The sequence below is a fragment of the Phacochoerus africanus genome, chromosome 15 (assembly GCF_016906955.1).
Source record: "Phacochoerus africanus isolate WHEZ1 chromosome 15, ROS_Pafr_v1, whole genome shotgun sequence".
Taxonomy (NCBI): domain Eukaryota; kingdom Metazoa; phylum Chordata; class Mammalia; order Artiodactyla; family Suidae; genus Phacochoerus; species Phacochoerus africanus.
The window spans coordinates 50,344,783-50,365,274 of NC_062558.1; the positions used below are offsets into that span (position 1 = coordinate 50,344,783).

Consider the following 20,492-nt stretch of genomic DNA (forward strand, 5'->3'; position numbering starts at 1 on the left):
AGACCAAAAAAAAAAAAAGATAAGACCCCCCCAAAAAAGATATTATTTATCAATATTTCAGATACTGTGAAAAGTGGTCAGTACTAGAGTCTCTGCCAGTTAATCCACCTCAGTTGTGCTTCTTACAGACATTTGAAATAAGGTGTTTATTCACCTGGTGGTAAGAGCCCCCTATATATAGGACACTACGAATAAAAAGTTAGTCAAGGAGTTCCCGTCTTGGCACAGTGGTTAACGAATCCGACTAGGATCCATGAGGTTGCGGGTTCGATCCCTGGCCTTGCTCAATGGGTTGAGGATCTAGCATTGCCATGAGCTGTGGTGTAGGTTGCAGATGCAGCTTGGATCCCGCGTTGCTGTGGCTCTGGCATAGGCTGGTGGCTACGGCTCCAGTTGGACCCCTGGCCTGGGAACCTCCATATGCCGCAGGAGCGGCCCTACAAAAGGCAAAAAGACCAAAAAAAAAAAAAAAAGTTGAGTATTGTCTTAGAGGCAGAACAGTTTCTGCCCAGTGACATAAGCAAGATCACTGAGGGATAAGCAAATAATAATGGCAGATGCCTCTTAAAACACGTTCTGTTCAGGACCTTTCCAGCCGCTTCTTGTCTGATATGTGGCAGCTGCCTTCCAGATTGTTGTGAGGATTATCTAAGCCCGAGTTTGTAGAGTAAATCAACTATAATAAAAAAAATTTTTTTTAATAAAAAAGAATGAGTTTGTAGAATTCCAACAAAGATTCCGCCACATGGTAATGGTAGCAATTACTTATCATCATTTATTGTTTTTGTCTTTTTGTGTTTTATGTTTTGATACTGAGTTGGTTAGAATCTCTAAATAGGTATCCTGCTTTTTTTCTCTTTTAGATCTGTGACTTTGGGTTGGCCCGTGTTGCAGATCCAGACCATGATCACACAGGGTTCCTGACGGAGTATGTAGCCACACGTTGGTACAGGGCTCCAGAAATTATGTTAAATTCCAAGGTAAGGACCAAGTTTCCATAAAAAGAAACCAGGAAGCAAAAGAACTGTGGACGTGAGTTACAGTCAGCCTCCCTGTCAGTAAGCCAGTTTCCACCTGGTCTGAGGCTTGGCCTCTCTGGCCAGGACCAAGGTGCTGTCCCAGTTTCCTGTTCAGCACAGAACTTCTGGGCCCTGAGTTGTGGCCTTTCCACTGCAGCTGGGATAGTGCTGCTGTGTTACAGGGTTGGAGGGTGCGCCTCTCCGGTCACTGCATCCCACCCTTGGTCAGCTCTCCCCAAGTCTTGCCGGGGGGCAACTTTCACTTTTGCGGTCCTGTTCTCATAGCTGGGAGGGGTGGTGCTGCTATCGCTGGGCAGCCCTCAGGGAGGGACGCCCTGTAGATGCTTGTCCAGCCCAGAGAAAGAGGGGATCCCCCATTGTGACTGCGCATGGTGATCAGAAGTGTGAGTGCTGACCAGTGTCTCTGCACTGTTCACATCCACTGTCATCATAATAACCTCTGTGGCTTTTCTCCCTGTTTGGTTTATATGCTGTGTTGTTGCTTTAGTCTCCTTCAGTAGTTCCTCAGCTTTTCTTGACCTCGATGTTCTTGAAGGATTCGGGCTAGCTCTTTTTTAGCACATACCTCAGTTTTGTGTCATGCATTTGGGCCGTGAATAGTCTAGAGACCGTGTTTCTGTCCTGTCAAGGGGCACACCTGGTTTGTGTTAGTGTTGGGGAAGTTCACATTGGTCTTTTGGGGAAGGTTTAACATCTTAAAAGAAAACCAAATTATTATTTGTCTCTCCATGCGGTCTTCATTGATTACTGAATTCCGAAGCCAAAGGAGAAGCTGACCCTCAGTGGCCCCTTGCCTCTGTGCAGGAAGGTCCCGTGTCATGGAGAGCCATAGTCACACTCATCTTGTCTTTTTTCCCGCTGCAGGGCTACACCAAGTCCATCGACATCTGGTCTGTCGGCTGCATCTTGGCAGAGATGCTCTCCAACAGGCCCATCTTCCCAGGGAAGCATTATCTCGACCAGCTGAACCACATTCTGGGTAAGCTTTCTGAGCATGCTCAGCCTGTGATGGGCAGGAACTTTCTCATCTTTGATGAGGGAGGAAAGCATTGGGAGGTGGTGAGAGGACATTGGTACCAGGGTCCCTTCCGCCCCACTCCTGATGGGTAAGATTGCTGTACTTTGGCTTTGATGATTAACAGCTAATTATTTTACCTGATAGGTATTCTTGGATCCCCATCACAGGAAGACCTGAATTGTATAATAAATTTAAAAGCTAGAAACTATTTGCTTTCTCTTCCACACAAAAATAAGGTGCCATGGAACAGGCTGTTCCCAAATGCTGACTCCAAAGGTAAATAGGATTTCATTGATTATTTTTCTTAGGTTTAGCTTATATTTGTGTTCTTCAGTAAAGCATGAGGTCACTCTGTAGTTATTGGACAATGCTTTTGGTGTTGGCTCTTCATTGCTTTCCCCCGTTTATTTAGGAGTGGTGGCTATAGGCTAAGGGGGTGTGCAGGGGAGTGTCTTGTTTTCTGCTTTCTAAAGTCAGGTTTATCGTAGAGTAATTTACATAGAGTAAAACTCACCCATTTTAGTTGTGCAGGTCTTTGAATTTTAACAGATGGGTACAGTCCTGTAACTTCCACCACAGATAAGATATGGAGTGTTTCCATCATCCCCAGAAGTTGCCTCCTGCCCCTTTGTAATCAGCTCCCTTGCCAGGTCCCTGACCGTGTCTGCTCTGATCTCTGTCCCGATAGCTTGGCCTTTTCCAGAATGTCATAGCAATTCAGTGATGTCATATGTAGCCTTTGATATCTGGACTCTTCCACTCAGTATCATGCATGTGAGATTTAAGTTTGTACTGGTGCCTGTCAGTCTCCTCAGCAAATGGTGCTGGAACATTTGTGTGCAATAAATAAATAACATAAAGGAGTTCCCGTCGTGGCGCAGTGGTTAACGAATCCGACTAGGAACCATGAGGTTGCGGGTTCGGTCCCTGCCCTTACTCAGTGGGTTAACGATCCGGCGTTGCCGTGAGCTGTGGTGTAGGTTGCAGACTCGGCTCGGATCCCACGTTGCTGTGGCTCTGGCGTAGGCTGGTGGCTACAGCTCCGATTCAACCCCTGGCCTGGGAACCTCCATATGCCACGGAAGCGGCCCAAGAAATAGCAGCAACAACAACAAAAAAGACAAAAGACAAAAAAAATAAAAAATAAAAAAAAATAAATAACATAGACCTAAATATAAGGACTACAACTATTCAGCTCTGAGAAGAGAACAGGATAGAGTCTTTGTGACCTTAAGTTAGGTGAAGATTTCTTAGATATGATACCAAGAACATGTTCCATTAAAAAAAAACGGTGATACATTCGACTTTAGCAGCATAGGAATCAGGAGGAGGGGAGATCCTCAGAGAATCTGTGGGGTCTAAGTCAGTTGAGTCTCTGGAGGGCAGTTTGGCAGTTGTGTCACATGTCTTTTATTCCAATAGTTCTGGGTATTGAACTTTTTTGGGTTTGCCAACCAAGTAAGGGAGAAGTGGCATTTTAATTTGTTTTTCTTTAATTAAAAGTGAGGGTGAATATGAATATTTTTTCACGTGTTTGTTAGAAATTTTCTGACTGCTTAGTCCCTTGAACCAGTAGTATTGTAGATTTCTCTCCAAAATTACTCCAGTGAGGTGGAAGAAATGATGATTATTCAGCAGATGGTACTGGGCTAGTTGAATAGCTTTTTGGAAGAAAATCAGTTTAAGTCATTACTCACACATCAAAGTGATTCCCAAGAGAATGCATAAAATACTTTTTAAAAAATCACAAAGAAATAGCAAAAAAAAAAAAAAAAAAAAACCAGGCGTTCCCATCGTGGTGCAGTGGTTAACGAATCCGACTAGGAACCATGAGGTTGCGGGTTTGGTCCCTGCCCTTGCTCAATGGGTTAAGGATCCGGCGTTGCCGTGAGCTGTGGTGTAGGTTGCAGACGCGGCTTGGATCCCGTGTTGCTGTGGCTCTGGCGTAGGCCAGTGGCTACAGCTCCGATTCGACCCCTAGCCTGGGAACCTCCATATGCCGCGAGAGCGGCCCAAAGAAATAGCCAAAAAAAAAAAAAATCATAGTTTAAAAACTAACAATATTTGGAGTTCCCATCATGGCTCAGTGAAAATGAATCTGACTAGCATCCATGAGGATGCAGGTTCGATCTCAGGCCTCACTGAGTGGGTTAAGGATCCACCGTTGCCATGAGCTGTGGTGTAGGATGTGCCGAGAGAAGTGTGGGTCAGCAGGCAGGAAGGGGGATCCACGTGTGGGTAGAGAAGGGCTGAGAAGTCTCTCCCAGAGCTGCTGGGGGCCTCAGTGAGATGAAGAGTCTTGAGTTCTTGGCAGAGTGCTCCTTAGGCCTCTGAGGTCCCAAACCTTCCAGGGGGCCGTGAGCTTAAAACCACTTTCTTAACAGCACTTGAATGTTCTTTACTCTTTCTCTCTTCCCACCTGCCTTGGAGCAGAGGGAGACTGCCAGCACCTGAGCTTTTGAGAGTCTGGCTCTGAGATCAGAAAGCTGGAGAAGCACTGTAGCGGTGGCTCAGTCCGCAAGGCGGCCATTCTCTCTGGCCCTGCTCAGAACTTCTAGTTGAGGATCGAGTTGACAGGTGGCATCCCTGACTTGGGATGGGATTGTTGCTGGGTAGATGAGGTGGGCACTGCTAGTCGGGTGCCCCCTCTCCCTGACCTAGGTTAGAGGGAGAATGTGGCATTCTGGGGGCTGTCAGGGAGTCAGGAGTGCTGTTGGTCGTCATCCAGGCCTTGAAGAGACTTCAGTCTTTGAGGGGAAATAAAATCTGCATCCAGGGAAGCATATGCACAGGCAGCATGATTCATGCCGTCTGAGCCGTGCCAGTGGGTAGCAGAGCCGTGTGGGAGGCAGGAGGCCAGGCACTCTGACTGTAAGATCAGCACTGCCAGCTGCCTCCCATTTCTCTCTCCTTCCCCTTCTGTAGGTATGCAGTGCAGAAATAGCACTTGCACTCAGAAGAGGCTAGAGATTCAGTGATTTTTCAAATAGCCAAAAAAAAAAGCTCTCCCTTTGAAGTTGCTTGGAGGTTTAAGGCCTGGGGTTTAACTCAAAGAAACTAAAGGGTCTGCTTTGGAGATGGTTGCCTCAGCAGAGCATCCAACTGCCTTGGAGGGCTTCCCCCATGCACTCTCAGCAGACTCGGGGCATAGGGATAATGTTGCTGGGATCTGTGGCTAGCCCTCTGGTGTCCTGACTCAGACCAAAGTATCTAAGCTTATTTAAGTACATCCTGGGGGCAGTGTCCTTGAGCTCTGGGGGAGGGGTTTGGGAGCAGGAAATGAGGCAGGTTTTAGTACCTGTGACAGGTGTGTGGTGTGGTCTCAGGTCTACCAGGTGTTCTGTGGGACTCAGATTTGAGCCAGAGGTGCCCAACTCTTTGACCGTCATGGTGCAGTGTCTTGACACTGGAGAGGCTCCTTGGAAGCCTACCCTCTCTGAGGCCCCAAGACCTCATGTACTGCTGCAGGATGACACCTTCTGTTGCCCACAGTGTGCCTCAGTCTGTATCCAGATTCCTAAGAGCCACCTCTTCTCTGAAAAGTTCTCTAGCCTGTGAGGCAGATGTCATTGTTCTCTGATTTCCTAAGGAATACTTATGAGTATGTGTTGCAAAGATTATAGATAGAGGAGTTACCTGGTGGCCTAGTGGTTAAGGATCTGGTGTTGTCGCTGCTGTGTTCCCTTGGCCTGGGAACTTTAGCATGCTTCAGGCATGGCCCCCCAAAAAGATTATAGGTAGAGGCAAAAATTAATTTGAAAATGTACTGTTTGTAGACAGATTCGTTATGTATACTTAAAAAAAAAATCCTACTAGAGTACCCTTGTGGTGCAGCAGGTTAAGGATCCAGCATTGTCACTCCAGTGGCTTAGATTGCTGCTGTGGCTCAGGTTTGAGCTCTGGCTCATGAATTTCCACATGCTGTGGGGTGCAGCAAAAAAAAAAAAAGAAAACCTACTTTTTGTCTACACTTTCCCTTTACACACACACACTTTTTTTTTTTTCTGTCTTGGTCACCCCTCGGCATATAGAGTTCCTGCGACAGGTATTAGATCTAAGCCCCAGTTGTAACCTACACTGCAGTGGTAGCACTGCCGGATCCTTTAACCCATTATGCCAGGCTGGGGATTGAACCTGTGTCCAGGAACTACAGAGACACCACTGATCCCGTTGTACCACAGCAGGAACTCCTCATACTTCACTTTCTAGACATGAGAAAAGTCTTTTGTTACATGGAATTTCTCATTTGGCCATCATTGGGTTTACCACATTGATTTATATCTACTCTTGAAGATGGATGGGCGTGGGACCCAGAGCTGAGCCCGCCTATGCACCCTGCCAGAAACCTCAGGCTGCAGGGTGCCCCGGCCACACCTCTCTCCAGGTTGACATCCTACCACATGAACAGTCACCTCAGTAGGTTTACTGTCTGCTGCTCACAAGGGGTGAATACGTTTGTCAGTGAGTAAATGACCACAGTGGTTTTCCGTTACCATTCTCCTCTTACAGCTTAGTAGCTGCAGGTGCTGATTTGTAGATGAATGGGGTTGATAACCTTGTAAGAAATTATCACTGTAAGGAACACGGCTTCATTATGTAATTGCCAGGGTTTTTCTTAGCGTCCCTACATTCTCCTTAATATTACCTGTGGAGTTCTCTGATACTCTAGTGGTTAGGTCTTGGCCCTCTCACTAGGGTTCAATCGCTGGTCTGGGAAATGTGACCCCACATCAAGACACTACATGCCGTGGCCAAAAAAAATTAAAAATTACCTAGTAGTTTTTATATTTGTTTCTGGGAGCCCTGGAATTCTCAGCAGTGTTCTAGGGCTGTGAGCACCACTGGTCTGAGCATCATTAGATAAGGAGAGGCATTTCTGGAAAAAAAACCCTTTTTTACTACTACCAGAACAGTAATGTGTATTCTTTCTCTTTGAAGCCTTCTCTTGACACTACATACAAGAAGTGTTTTGTCACATTGTCCTTCACCCTTGTCCCAGCCACTGTCAGCCACACCTTTGGGCTGTGCTCACAGCCTGAGGTGGTGCCAGGATACTCTTTCAGAGGCCTGCAGGGCAGGCCATGGAGTAGCCACCCTTCCGTCTCCTTCCTGCTCATCCCCCACTTGAGAAAAAGTCTTGTTCCAGACTGACTGCCAGCCAGGTCAAGACAGTACTTTTGGTTTGGGGCCTTGGAAAAAGATGCCGAGTAGGCCAGGGGTGCCTGTGCTTTCCACATGCCTCAGCCAGGACTGGAAGGAGGTGGCTGAAACCATGGGAGGATGGGAGCCTTTGCAGAAGGACTTTGGAGTTTGACTTAAGAGCAGTACACGTGTGGAGTTCCTGTCGTGGCTCATTGGTTAACGAACCCAACTAGCATCCATGAGGATGCAGGTTCGATCCCTGGCCTCACTCAGTGGGTTAAGGATCTGGTGTTGCCGTGAGCTGTGGTGTAGGTCTCAGCCTTAGCTCAGATCCAGCATTGCTGTGGCTGTGGCATAGGCTGGAAGCTACACTCCGATTCAACCCCTAGCCTGAGAACCTCCATATGCTGAGGCTGCAGCCCTAAAAAAAGGAAAAAGAAGAAGACGGAGTTCCCTTCGTGGTGCAGTGGTTAACGAATCCAACTAGGAACCATGTGGGTTCCTAGTGGGTTAATGATCCGGCGTTGCTGAGAGCTGTGGTGTAGGTCACAGACGTAGCTAGGATCCCGCATTGCTGTGGCTCTGACGTAGGCCAGCTCTGATTAGACCCCTAGCCTGGGAATCTGCATATGCCGTAGGATCGGCCCTAGAAAAGGCAAAAAGACAAAAAAAAAGAAGAAGAAGAAGAAAAGAAAGAGCGGCACTTGTGTGAAACCTCTGCAAAGCAGAACAGTTTTTAGGCCTCTTTGCCAAGCACATCCCCTTCCTGAGCCTGGGTCTGCTGCTGTCAGAGGGTTGGATCAGGAAGCTCGCAGGTGGGGTGGGCTCCCGTGTGCTGGCTGTTCTCCCAAGGCCATGCTTGTGTTGCTCAGCTGTCCTGTGGTCGGTTATCCTGAACAGAAAGTGGGAAGTGTATCAGTGACTTTTTCCTTTGGCTTTTCACCACCACAAAACTTGTCTCTTTGTAGCTCTGGATTTACTGGACAAAATGTTGACATTCAACCCTCACAAGAGGATTGAAGTAGAGCAGGCTCTGGCCCACCCATACCTGGAGCAGTATTATGACCCAAGTGATGAGGTAAGTGTCCGCGCCACAGACTGGCACTGTCCCTTTCCTCCAGGACTGGGCCGGGGGAATGGCAGGGATCTGAGGACATTGTCATGGTCTGTGAAAGGAAGAGACTCGGGGCTGCAGTGCCCACCTGCAGGTTGTGGGAGGGACAGGTCAGCTGGGACAGTTCCACTTGGTGGCTTGGTGTCTCCTGTGCCTCTCTGCAGACACAGGAGTCTGTGAGCAGTTACGGGCCCAGAAGTGCATGAGCGGGTCTCCAGCACCCGCCAGGTGTCCATAGGAAGGTGCTGCACGTCAGTCATGTCCTCTCTTTGACAAGTCCCAGTCCTTGGCTCTGTGCCTCCTCTAGGAGCTCACTCTTAACTTTATCCTCTGGAGGGTGACCAAGGGAAATGCAGTAGAAAGCAGGAGTTTGGATCTTTCTAGTTGAGGCTAAAATGTGTAGACTATAAGCCTTCACACTCCTGTTTTTTAAAAAAGGAAAAGCATCCTGCTGTGTAGCACAGGGGAACTATATCTAGTCACTTGTGATGGAGCGTGATGGAGGATAATGTGAGAAAAAGAATGTATGTATATGGATGACTGGGTTACTTTGCGGAGCAGCAGAAATTGACAAAACATCGTAAGTCAATTATAATAAAAAAATTTTAAGTAGAAGCAAGTGGAATGTGTTAAAGGGGAAAATGGAAGAGGAGAGGAAAACTATAAAAGTGAAAAGGAAGTAAATGAAAAAGAGAAGGAGGAAATCAGAAAGAGAAAGCATTTATTAGTCAGCCTCCCCTTCCATAGCCTCCCCCAGAAATGGTCCTTCAGGACAGTAGGCTGCTTGTTTTTCCTCTTTTCCCCTTCCAAGAAGCCAAAGCCTGGAGGAGGGCATGGGGTATATGTTTCCTGCCCTTAAGACCTGGTGTGAGGGAGTTCTCACTATGGTGCAGTGGATTAGAATGTTGTCACTGCTGTGACTGGGATAAGGCCTGGTGTGAGGACTACATGGGTAAGATCTAGGGGACCTCATTACTGCTAAGCACCCCCAGACTAACAGCTATTACCTTTATCAGGAGCTTTGTATCATTGTGTTCTTTTGGGGGTGCCTACAAATCAGAATAGAAAATTAATTGACTAATTTCATTTTTTAATCATTGGGCGTGTATGGAGCTTCTTTGACATAAATGATTTAAGTATGTACTTAATTTTCTGAAATATGAAAACTTGCAGAAAAATACAAAGAGGATCACTTTGTAGTCTTAGGGTTCATTCTGTTTAGGACAAATATGGGCATTTTGTCATAGTTTTTATCTTCCTTGCAGCTTCATTTTTAATGGCTCCCTATTTCTTCATGTAAGGTTACTGTCTTGTACTTAATAAAATGCATTTATTTGAGTACCACGGGTTTTGACCTTATAAACACACCAGCAGCAGCAGGAGCCCTCTCACAACAGCAGATTCCTGTGATTTCACTACGCAGTGCCCTAAAACATCTGAACAGTATTGGGGAAACATTCTGTGGCCTCAGCTGCTTCCCGTCATTCATTCAGTGCTCATGGGGAGGGAGTTTGCTATGCAGTGCGATGGTGCCAGTCTTATCATAAGATTCTAGGACCTTAGCTGTGGTCGTTTTCTGGAGCAGTGAGTGAGTGCCGCAACCACAACAGCTTTGTCTAAATGCTTTGTTTTCTTTTCAAGCCCATCGCTGAAGCACCATTCAAGTTTGACATGGAATTGGATGACCTGCCCAAGGAAAAGCTCAAAGAGCTCATTTTTGAAGAGACCGCTCGATTCCAGCCAGGATACAGATCTTAAATTTGTCAGGTATCTGGAGCTTTAACCAATAATAAATTCTAGCAAAAGAGATAGGATAAATTAAATATCATTAGTAAGAAAGAAGGGTTTCCACAGGCCTGTGTGAGCTTCATGAGCTTAGAAGTGGTAGACAGTTCAGTGGTGTTGGTTTTTTTAAAAAGTGTTCCAAAAAAGGAAATGCAGATTTTGATTTTAGAGAATACTTGGAAGCAAGAGAGAATGGGGCTTGTGTTAGAACTCTGTAAGAATGAGCACTGAGGAGTTCCTGTTGTGGCTCAGTGGTTAACGAATCCAACTAGGAACCATGAGGTTGCGGGTTCGATCCCTGGCCTTGCTCAGTGGGTTAACAGTCTGGCGTTGCCGTGAGCTGTGGTGTAGTTTGCAGATACAGCTTGGGTCCCAAGTTGCTGTAGCTCTGGTGTAGGCTGGTGGCTACAGCTCCGATTTGACCCCTAGCCTGGGAAACTCCATATGCCATGAGAGCAGCCCAAGAAATGGCCAAAAAAAAAAAAAAAAGAATGAGCACTGAAAGAGAACTATCACCAGGGCTCTACTGGGGAAATGCTTTGGACAGTCGGGCCTGGGGCGGGCCACCAAGCAGTGGTGTCTATACAGATAGGTGACCAAGGGGAAACTGCACTTGTGTTGGAACTTGCCAGTGGAGGGGCGGAGGTTGTTTATGAAAGGTAGATTCTGCAGTGGTGAGCACTAGAGGTTTCTGGCTGCGTATTTATTCCATTCTCTCCTGCCTGTTCCTTTTTATTTTCATATATTGGCATCAGACCGAGGGTTGGCCCTGGTTGCCTGTAGGAGCAGCATCCAGGGTTAAGATCAGAAGCTGCTCAGGGTATTTCTGATGGAGGGGGTGTAGTCAGCTAGGAGGCTTAAAGGGCTGGAGAACACAGCAGGGCTCGGGCTACCTGCACATGTGACTGCAGGCAGCCGTGGCTGGCGTCCCAAATGAGCAGGTAGGGAGGGTACAGGGGCCCAGCCATAACCAAGGGTGTTAGAGATGGCCGTTGCTGTGTGGGGTCAGGAGCCCAACTTCCACTGGCGCAGGGACCTCAGGGCCTGAAGTCACTGCCACCCTCCAGTGCCCCTGAAACCCAGGGGTGCCCCTCTTGCCACATGTCACTAGACACAGAAGGAAGGAAACAGGGCCTTTCCTCTCAATGCCTGCCACAGGCAGTCTCACCAGGCAGCCACCAAGGACACCTAGCAGAGTGTGAGGGATGGTCAGGAAGGGGCCAGGAGCAGACATGGCTGGCTCACCTCCCAGAGCCACAGGGCTGGGGCCAATGGGGACAGCCAGTGGAGCTTTCAGCGGGAACCTGACATCAGAACTGAATGGGACAGAGGGGCTGGAGAGGAGCTTCCAGCCAGGGTGCTCGGCTTAGGGCTGGTGGGGAGAAGTGTGACGTGGGGGGTTGGGGAGAGCAGAGTTAAGAAGACCCTAGTTCCCTAAGCCAGCAGTAGGGGTGGTAGGGTGACCCTCAAGCCCTTGTGGCTGATTCTTTTTTCAGCATGTTTTCAGTAATAGGTCTTATGGAAAGTGGCAAGTTTCACTGGACACCCACACCCCACCACCTAGCCCTATGTTAAACACTTTACTATACCTGCTCTGCCTTCTCCCACATCTGCCCTCAATCCAGCTAGTATTGTGAATGTAGAGGAAGGTGGGGCTAGGAGCCTTATTAAACTCTGGGTCAGACTCTTTTATAGACATTTCCTTCTCAAGTCAGCGTGTGCCCCAGGTCAACACTGAGGAAACACGTCATCTGCTTAAGCACTTTGCTCAAGATTTTACAGCAGTGGCAAAACTAGGCAGAGAATCCAGGCCCCTTAGAACTCAGAATTCCTTTTTCTTAAAGTTTCTGTGCAACTGCCTTGAGCTCAGTTTGTTCATGGGTAGGTGGAGGGATTGTGGTTGTGGGTTCACAACCTACAGTGAGGACAGCTCTATGCAATGAGGAGTCTGCAGGTGGAGGTGCTGTGACATGGCAGCTGAGGAGGGGGATGGTCCACTGCCTGAGAACATGCATGCACAGTCATGGGGGCTTTGACAGAGGCCACCCCAGATGTCCCCTGCTTGCTGATGTCCTTAGCGGGGGCCCTGGGTGGTCATAAAGGATCAAAATATGTTCATTGTATTTTGTTTAAGGGAGTCTGTTTTAGAAATGTTTCCACTGAAAAAATAAGGAGTAAGTGGTCAGCACTTTGTGTCAAGCCTCATCCTTACATACCATCCCCTTAATTCCTTCCCCAAGGGGTCGGGCAAGCCTGGAGTGTGCCTGCCTGCCTTCCTCGCCCACACAGAGGTGGGCTTTCTCTGGTGGACTGACTACTAGAGGCACTAACCTCCTGTTTCCCTTTGGTTTCATTGAAGATAAAAGCATTTTAGGGCAGTTTTAATTTTCTGCCAGTCACTAGATTTGGCTGCAGTTCAAGACAGCAGACACCTGGGTGGAGGTCATATCCCATCTCCCCACCCCACAGTTGGGCCTTTGTGAGCATCCTTTCTGCCCTGATGCTGTGGCAGATGCCCAATCCCCTGAAAGTGGCTGTGAGGTCAGTGACACCTGCCAGAGGCCGCTGCACACCAGGCAGCGTTTCCAAGGAAGGGTCTTCGTCGTTCGCATACCAATGTACGTGGTTGCCCTCCCGCTGTCTCCACGAGGCTGCCTCAGGGGAACCAAGAACGTGATCTGAGTGCCATGCTTCCACTTCTCCCCGGGGCAGTCCACCGTGATAGACCTGGTGGGAGGTGCTTCTCAGAAGCCTGGTCCATCCGTATGGCCCCAGAGGTCCATGCCCACATCTGAGGACTGCTGGGCTGTAAACGAGTGGAGGGAGTTTGACTTGGAGTCTAATTTCCTTAAGTAAAATAGAGGCATTGGGAGGAGAAGCAGGGCCCACCACCTGCCCTTTCAGAGTCCAGGCCTGCCAGCTGCACGCTCCTCTGCCTATGGATGATGCTGGCCTCCCTGGTCATCTAGAGAAGGGGACTTAGAGGAACTTCCAAGTGTGTTTACAAAGATTCTCAGACTGGTTCCGACTGTGGGTTGGTGAAAGGCATCCTGGGATTCTGTCAACGGCCCAGCTATGAGCCAGTGTGTCTGCCCCAACTGTCGTGGAAACATTCTCTGGGAAACCCTGGGAAGTGGAGGCAAGCCCACCACTGCCAACTGTGCTGTTTCTCTTGCCGCGTGGTCCAGGGGAAGTGGGCTTCTCTGCAGGACGAGTCTTCCTATGCTTTTTCACTTTCCTATTTTCCTGCTGCCGCTGCTGCTATTTTAATGTGGGTCATCCGAGCTCATGGTTTGTCTGTTTCCCAATAGGACACGGGCTCCAAGGACGGGACGTGCTCAGACGTCGGTGTTCTTCCTCCCAGCTCCTGACCCCGGTCCTGTCTCCAGCCCATCTCGGCTTGTCCACCTTGACTCCTTTGAGCCGTTCAGAGGGGCGGTTTCTGATAGTTGTGGCTTTTATGCTTTCAAAGAATTCCTTCAGTCCAGAGAACTGTCCCTGGCAGCCCTGTGTGTGTCGCCCCTGGTGGCCTGTGGCAGTATGTACTTCAGTGCACCTACTGCTTACCATTGCTTCAGTCACTAATCGCTTTCTGATTTGAAAGATGCAGTGGTTCCTCCATCCCACCGCCCTGCTGACCCTGTTCCTCGGGCACTTTAGGGCAGCAGTGACCCCTCTTTGCACTTCTCCTCCCGCCCTGGCCAGGCCCTGGCTGGGCAACCTGCAGCTCGAGCTCTGTCTCAGGGCCCTTAGGGCACTCATCCGCATCCTTCTCGATCACGTTAATCACTAGCGTGCGTAAGGTATGTGCTCTTGCCCAGCTTTTAGAAAATTCAGTCATTTTTCTAAATAAAAGCAAGAAGTACTGCATCCAGCATTTCCACTTGTACCATTTATAGAGGCATGACACTTGCCAAAATATGTGCAGTCCTGGGTGTTTGCAAAGCTTATGCAAAAAAGATTCAAAGTGGCAGCTCCTCTCAGGATTTCATGAGAGGTGATGGGGTCACGTGGGCTGCCCAGGGTCATAGGCAGTGCTCCACATTGGGGCATGTCCACCCTGGAGCTGCTCACGCATACCTGGTTCACCATGACCACACTCAATGCCTGAGGGCTTAGCGGAGAGAAACACTGCGTCTTTAAATGAGAAAGTGTACACTTCCTTCCTTCCTACAGCATGTCTGCATCTCAAGGTCCTTTCAGCCTCCGAGCCCTCATGAGCTCGTGCCGTGAAGCGCTGTTCCGTCAGGTGCTCTAATGTCTGATGCTGCAGGGCTGAGGCCGGCAGGAGACGCTAGTGCTAGGTCGTGTGTGGAGCCCTCGCCCATCCCCTCCCTATCTCTAACTGCCGCTCCTGCCACTGCACCCTGTGGCCTTGACTCGGTGTTCTGTCCCAGTGCGGTGCCTCCTCTGACCCCCACTGCTCTGGTGAGAAACCTGCCTTGTTGAGTAACCACTGTACCCTCGCATGACTGTTACAGCTTTCTGTGCGGAGATGACTGTCCAAGTGCCACATCCCATGATTGAGTTGTGTTCCACGGAAAATGCTATCCAGCAGACCACTTAGGAAAAATAATCCTATTTTTAGCTTTTCATTTCTCAGCTTTTCTTGTTTGATTTTTGACAGCAGTGGAGAATGGGTTATATAAAGACTGCCTGCTAATATGAACAGACATGCACTTGTAATTCATGAAAATAAATGTACATCTTCTATCTTCATTTCATGTTAAGATTCAGTGTTGATTTTCTCTGGATCAGCGTGTCCGAATGGACAGTCAGAAAGACTAATGGGCCTCACCTTCCCACTCAGGCACTGCCCGACCACTTTGGTTTACATAAGATGACTTAGAAGGCATTTCTGGGGGGTTCTCTTTTCCTTCTGCACAGCAGAGACTCAGTTCTGACATGTTCCTTTATTCAGCCACAGGTCTCCAGTGTTGTGTCAGACTCTGATGAAGCAGCCCAATCATCTCAGGTTGGGTTCTCTGGTTCATTCTAAAGAGGGCCAGTCTGTATCCCAGGCAACTGCCAGAGGGCTGTGCACACCCCCAGCCCAGCATGCTGATGTGCACACACCCGAGGGCTGACTGGCCCTCAGAAATCAGAACCACACCTCCATGCGCAGAGCTGCTCTCTGAAGGTCCACACGGCATTGAAAAATCAGAGACTGACTGTTCTTTGATACGTTCTAAAAGGAGCATTGACAGTTTTATTTCTCTTGCTTCTTTGTACTTTTTAAGTGGAATTTTAGGGTCACTGTGAGGTACAGTCCTCTAACCAGAAAGTCTTGGCTGTGGTTCCTAAAACCTGGGGCCTGTGGGCTCCCCCATGGAGTCAGGCCAGCAGGAAACCACCGACTCTTCTAGAGTCCCTGCAGCCCTCAGTTGTGTGCTTTTACTAACCATGCCCAGTGTGGCTTAACAGGTCAGTGGATTGTCTTAACCAAGGTACCTATGAAAAATCCTGGCTCTTGTGTGTGGTGGACTCATCATTTGGACCTTCTTGCATCACTAAACATGTACATATTAGGTCATCTAAAGTCATACTGTGATACCAGATGTCCCCATTATTAGTATGTGCAGATAAGCTCTCAGACTGATGCTCTTTGGTGTCTAAAATGCAAGCAGCAAGTTCCTGTCAAAACATTCCAATCCTTTCACTTGTGTGAAGCAAAACTCCTGACCAACGAGGGGCTGATCCTGAGAGCTCAGGATGGCCGTGCAGACACAAGCCTTCCAACCTGGTGGCTAGGTCATTGCGTGTGTGCGGTGCATGACGCCACGTGTGCACACAGCTCCGGCTGCTGCAGGGATAGCCACGGGCAAGGGGGGGCGCTCAAGACTGGGTGGGGGTCTCAGAGTCAGGTGCGCTGCCCACATGCAGACCATTCAGAGGAGACTATTGACCTTCATTTGCTTTTATGTCAATACGGTTTTTAAATTGGTAACTTTTATATAGTACGGTTAACAGTATGTTCATCCACATATACTGCACATGTGCTTTGGGTCCTTCCATAATACTTTTATATTTGTAAATCAATGTTTTGGAGCAATCCCAAGTTTAAGGGAAATATTTTTGTAAATGTAGTGGTTTTGGAAATTCGAACAGTCCTTTTGCTTACACATTTTAAAGCATCTATGCTTTAAAGTTGTCATGCTAACATCTGAAATATACTCTAGTGCGGACGAGAGGCAGGTACCAGCAGAGTGAATGCATGGTCTCCCCACTGCAGCCCCAGCGCAGCCTAGGGGTCAAAAGCAACAGGGAGTCCACAGGAGTGCTCTAGGCTCACACCAGGGTTACCTGAAGCTCATTGCCTTTTTCGTGCTGTTTATCCATGTAGAGCACTCAAGAAAGTTCTGAAACTGCTTCGTATCTGCTTTGTACTGTTGGTGCCTTCCTGGTATTGTATGTACCCCCAAATTCTGCATAGACTATTTAGTGTAATGGTAAGTGTAAAACAAATGTTAAAGGAAGATTTTATTAAGAACCTGAATGTTTATTCATTATATTGTTACAATTTAACATTTGTGGTTTTGTGATTTGGTTAATCTGTATAAAAATTGTAAGTAGAAAGGTTTATATTTCATCTTAATTCTTTTGATGTTGTAAACGTACTTTCTGAAGAATGGATTATTTGAATGTTTATGGCACCTGACTTGTTAAAAAAAAAAAACCTACGAAAAAAATTAGAATCATTAAATTGTGTCCGTGTTAACAAAATAACAAAATACTGTGCGTTGTATAGTTTACCTGGAATTTCATTTGTGAGAATATGAAAATCATCTAGTGCTGCTGGTGGTACTAACAGGTGCTTTAAAGTCTCTGGAGTCCTGGTGTCCATCAGGTTCTCCAGAGTGTTCTTTAGCCCTCTGGCCACAGGGGGGAAGAAGGCAGTGCCCACAAGCATCTCTTCTCGCCTTCCTGGACTTCGGCAACCCCGCTGTCAGGCGGGTGGCACCTGCAGCTGCTCTTCAGACCAAGACATCACAGGCGTTAGGGGCATCAGACATTGCTTCTTGTCAGTGTTGGGCACCATGCAGTGGCTGCTTTATAAGAAGTCCTGGCCAAGTCTGGTGGAGGGACAGGAGAGCAGGGGCGCATGCTGCCCCACGCAGTGGAGCAGAGCCCCTTGGAGTCGACGGTGAGCCTCCCTGAATGCTGCACTTGCCTGAGTTCTGTTGAGAGGCAGCAGCCTTTCCTCTGTCCCAAGAGGGAGCCCCACGCCTCCTTCAGGGCAACAGCTGATCCCTACACTGAGATTCTGACAGGTGTGTATTGTGCTTGCTGTCGTCCCCTTCCTTTAGGGATGGTTAGATCATCATCCTTGTGTCCCATGAAGGAGTCGGACAGCGCCCTCCCCCCGATTACTTGACTTCAGTCATGGTGTGGACAGCATCTTAGCCTAGAAGCAGAGCATCCAGAGCTGACCCAGTGACCACAGCAGGTGGAGGGCAGGGCCCACATGTGAGTCTGAGTGAAGGAGACATCCAGAGGGACCATAGGGCGAGGGCAGGGGAGGGCATCCATCAGACCTGGGACATGGGGGCTCTGAGACCAGTGCCAAGGACAACTGAAGATAGAGGTCATCTTCTAGACAGGAGAAAACTTCAGATGAAGAGGGAACAGCCTCCCCATGAGAGCAAGGACATCAGGCGCACCCTCTGTGGTGAAGTCTGCAGGGTGATGTCACCCCTGTGGGGGTGACGCAGGGCTGGGCAGTGTGGGGGACCAGAGAATTGGCCAGGTGATGGGCACCAGCCACTGTGCATGCATGTGGAAGGAGGTGAAAGCAGGCAATCAGGTATCAGACCCAGGTTCTCTGCCGTTGGAGCTCCTGGATGACAAGCTGGTGTGTCAGAGCAGTAGCCAGCGAGCAGCTGCGTCACCCTTCAGGGCATTGACACGACTTGAGGAGCAGCAGGGTGGCAACCATGCAGTGGAGAGGAGAGACCTCGTCCACCTCAGGTTGTCATTAGCTACGTGGGCCTCCTGCTGGATGTGCTGCTGATTCATGTTTCTATTCTGCAAGGACCAGTTTCCTGTCCATCCCTGCCTGCAGGTTATTATTATTATTTTTTTGTCTTTTTGTCTTTTCTAGGGCCGCTCCCGCGGCATATGGAGGTTCCCAGGCTAGGGGCCGAATTGGAGCTGCAGCCACCGGCCTACGCCAGAGCCACAGCAACGCGGGATCCGAGCCGCGTCTGCAACCTACACCACAGCTCACGGCAACGCCGGTTCGTTAACCCACTGAGCAAGGGCAGGGACCTCATGGTTCCTAGTCGGATTCGTTAACCACTGCGCCACGACAGGAACTCCCTTGCAGGTTATTTTTAAGTGGGTTTAAAAGCTGAACCAGGAGTTCCCATCGTGGAGCGGAAACAAATCCAACTAGGAACCATGAGGTTGCCAGTTCGATCCTTGACCTCGCTCAGTGGGTTAATGATCTGGAGTTGCCGTGGCTGTGATGTAGGCCGGCAGCAACGGCTCTGATTAGACCCCTAGCCTGGGGACCTCCATATGCTGTGGGTACAGCCCCAAAAAGACAAAAGACAAACATTAATAATAATAATAAATAAAAACAACCAGAGGATCAGGGAGATCCTCTGGGTAGTCCTCACCCCCTTCACAAGGGTCTTGAGAGCCCCCCCAGTGCTGTGAGCACGGAAAATAGGCAGGGACCTCCTTTCAAGGTATCTTGGGAAGTTCCTGTATGGCACAGCAGGTTAAGAATCTGGCGTTCCCTCAGTTGTGGCTCAGGTTGCAACTGCAGCATGGGTTCATCCCCTGGCCTGGGAAATTCTATGTTGTGGGCAAGGTCAAAAAAAAAAAGTTCAAACACGTCTTTAATCACTAATGCCTGGACAAGCTATTTTCTGTTTTCTTTCCTTTCATCCGGTTTCCTAGTTTCTGTTTAAAATCAAGTCAAAGGAATTCTGAGTATGACAACATCCTGCAGTCACATGCTGGGTGTTGAGGTGTTTTTCCCTTGGCCAACCAGAAGCAGGTGCTTTTTCCTAACTCAGCGGGTTCAGGACTGCAGCCCGTGACATGCTGGGCTGTGTCCAAGGACAGCTTTCAGCTTGACACCAGACAGCTTGCTGTGGCCCCTGGTTTAGGGAGTAAAGATCAGGTAAGGAGAGGGCCCCCCCCCCCCATTTGGGTGAGAGACGGAGGGTCAGTTACTCTTGAGCGAACTGGCCAGGGGAGCTGGTGTCCTTTTCAAGTAAGAGTGAAAGGTAACAAGCCTGGTATCAGCCATGGAGATGGTGGGAGGACCAGGAGGGCACAGTGGTGCAGGGTAGGGAGGGAGCCATGACCTGGGACACTGGGACCAAAGCCTTCAGGTCCAGGTGCCGGAGGGAGGGCTGCAGACTGGCTGTGGGTCACAATGCTGACCCTGAGTCCAATTTTAAGAGTCAGGTGGTAACCAGTGGGTCACATGGCCACCCCCAGAAATCTGTGCCATCTTTTCAAAAACTTCTGTCAACCCCAGAGAGCATTCTTGCTCCACTGAAATATCCCCATTCCATGAGCATGGGGAGCCAGCCACCTGGCTCTAGGCAGGAGTGTGTGGGGTTTCCGAGGTTCAACAGAGTCCCCAGGGAGCAGGACACTGGTGCAGGACCACCTGAAGAGAGCTTGATACAGACCAGTGCTGAGTTCTAAAGGACTGCGGTGGGTGGGGGTGTTCAATTGCTTGTGAAAGCCTTTGTTGCCCTTACACATCCCACACAGCAGTGGTTTTCAGATTTTCAAGTATTTTTATCACCAGTGCCATTTCATGAAAGGAAATCAATAGAAGTTCACTAGCTCTGAATAGGCAAGGCTGGCGCAGCCCAGCACCTCCACCTATCTCCCTCCCACAGGCTGTGATGTTTCTTCCCCAAAAGAACTAAAGGGTCATAGAACCTATAGGGAGAGAAGCAGATGCCACAGAAAACAGCAACCAAGGAGCACGGTCAGAGGACACCAGCTCTGTCCAGAGGACATCAGTGAACCCCACATGAGGGTGGGTCTCACGGTGCTTCACATGGGCGCAAGAAACTTGTTCAGACCCCTGGGAAGAGTGTGGGAGAATAGGTGACAAGCAGGATGAACTTGTGAGGATGGGGAATGAAGTGTTCGGTGTTGATGCTTGTCTACAGGTGCCAGTATCCACTGCGTGCTGAGCGCAGCCGTGAGCAAGCTGGAAGGTGCCTGGGTGTGAGGAGGGGCATCGAGTGCATGGCGCCTGGCAGCTTACAGAGCAAATGGGGCGGGGGGGAGGCAGTGGCTCAGCATTAAAAAAAGGCCGTTGCTGGAGTTCCCGTTGTGGCTCAGTGGTTAACGAATCCGACTAGGAACCATGAGGTTGCAGGTTCGATCCCTGCCCTTGCTCAGTGGTTTAAGG

At 49.0% G+C, this 20,492-nt stretch overlaps 1 protein-coding gene across 3 annotated transcripts in view; it reads left to right on the forward strand.

Annotated features, from left to right (window-relative positions):
• Positions 1-16,801, forward strand: part of MAPK1 (mitogen-activated protein kinase 1) — an 82,636-nt gene extending 65,835 nt beyond the window's left edge. Inside the window, exons 4-9 of one of the 3 annotated variants that reach the window (XM_047762732.1) lie at positions 864-980; positions 1,905-2,019; positions 2,203-2,334; positions 8,169-8,278; positions 9,956-10,081; positions 15,021-16,801. In XM_047762732.1, coding sequence (XP_047618688.1) covers positions 864-980; positions 1,905-2,019; positions 2,203-2,334; positions 8,169-8,278; positions 9,956-10,072 — 591 coding nt within the window. In that variant the 3' untranslated portion in view covers positions 10,073-10,081; positions 15,021-16,801. Of the gene's footprint in view, positions 1-863; positions 981-1,904; positions 2,020-2,202; positions 2,335-8,168; positions 8,279-9,955; positions 10,082-13,410; positions 14,824-15,020 lie in introns of those variants that run through there. The other 2 variants (XM_047762733.1, XM_047762730.1) reach the window with 2 other exon arrangements.
• The last annotated feature ends 3,691 nt before the right edge of the window (positions 16,802-20,492 follow it).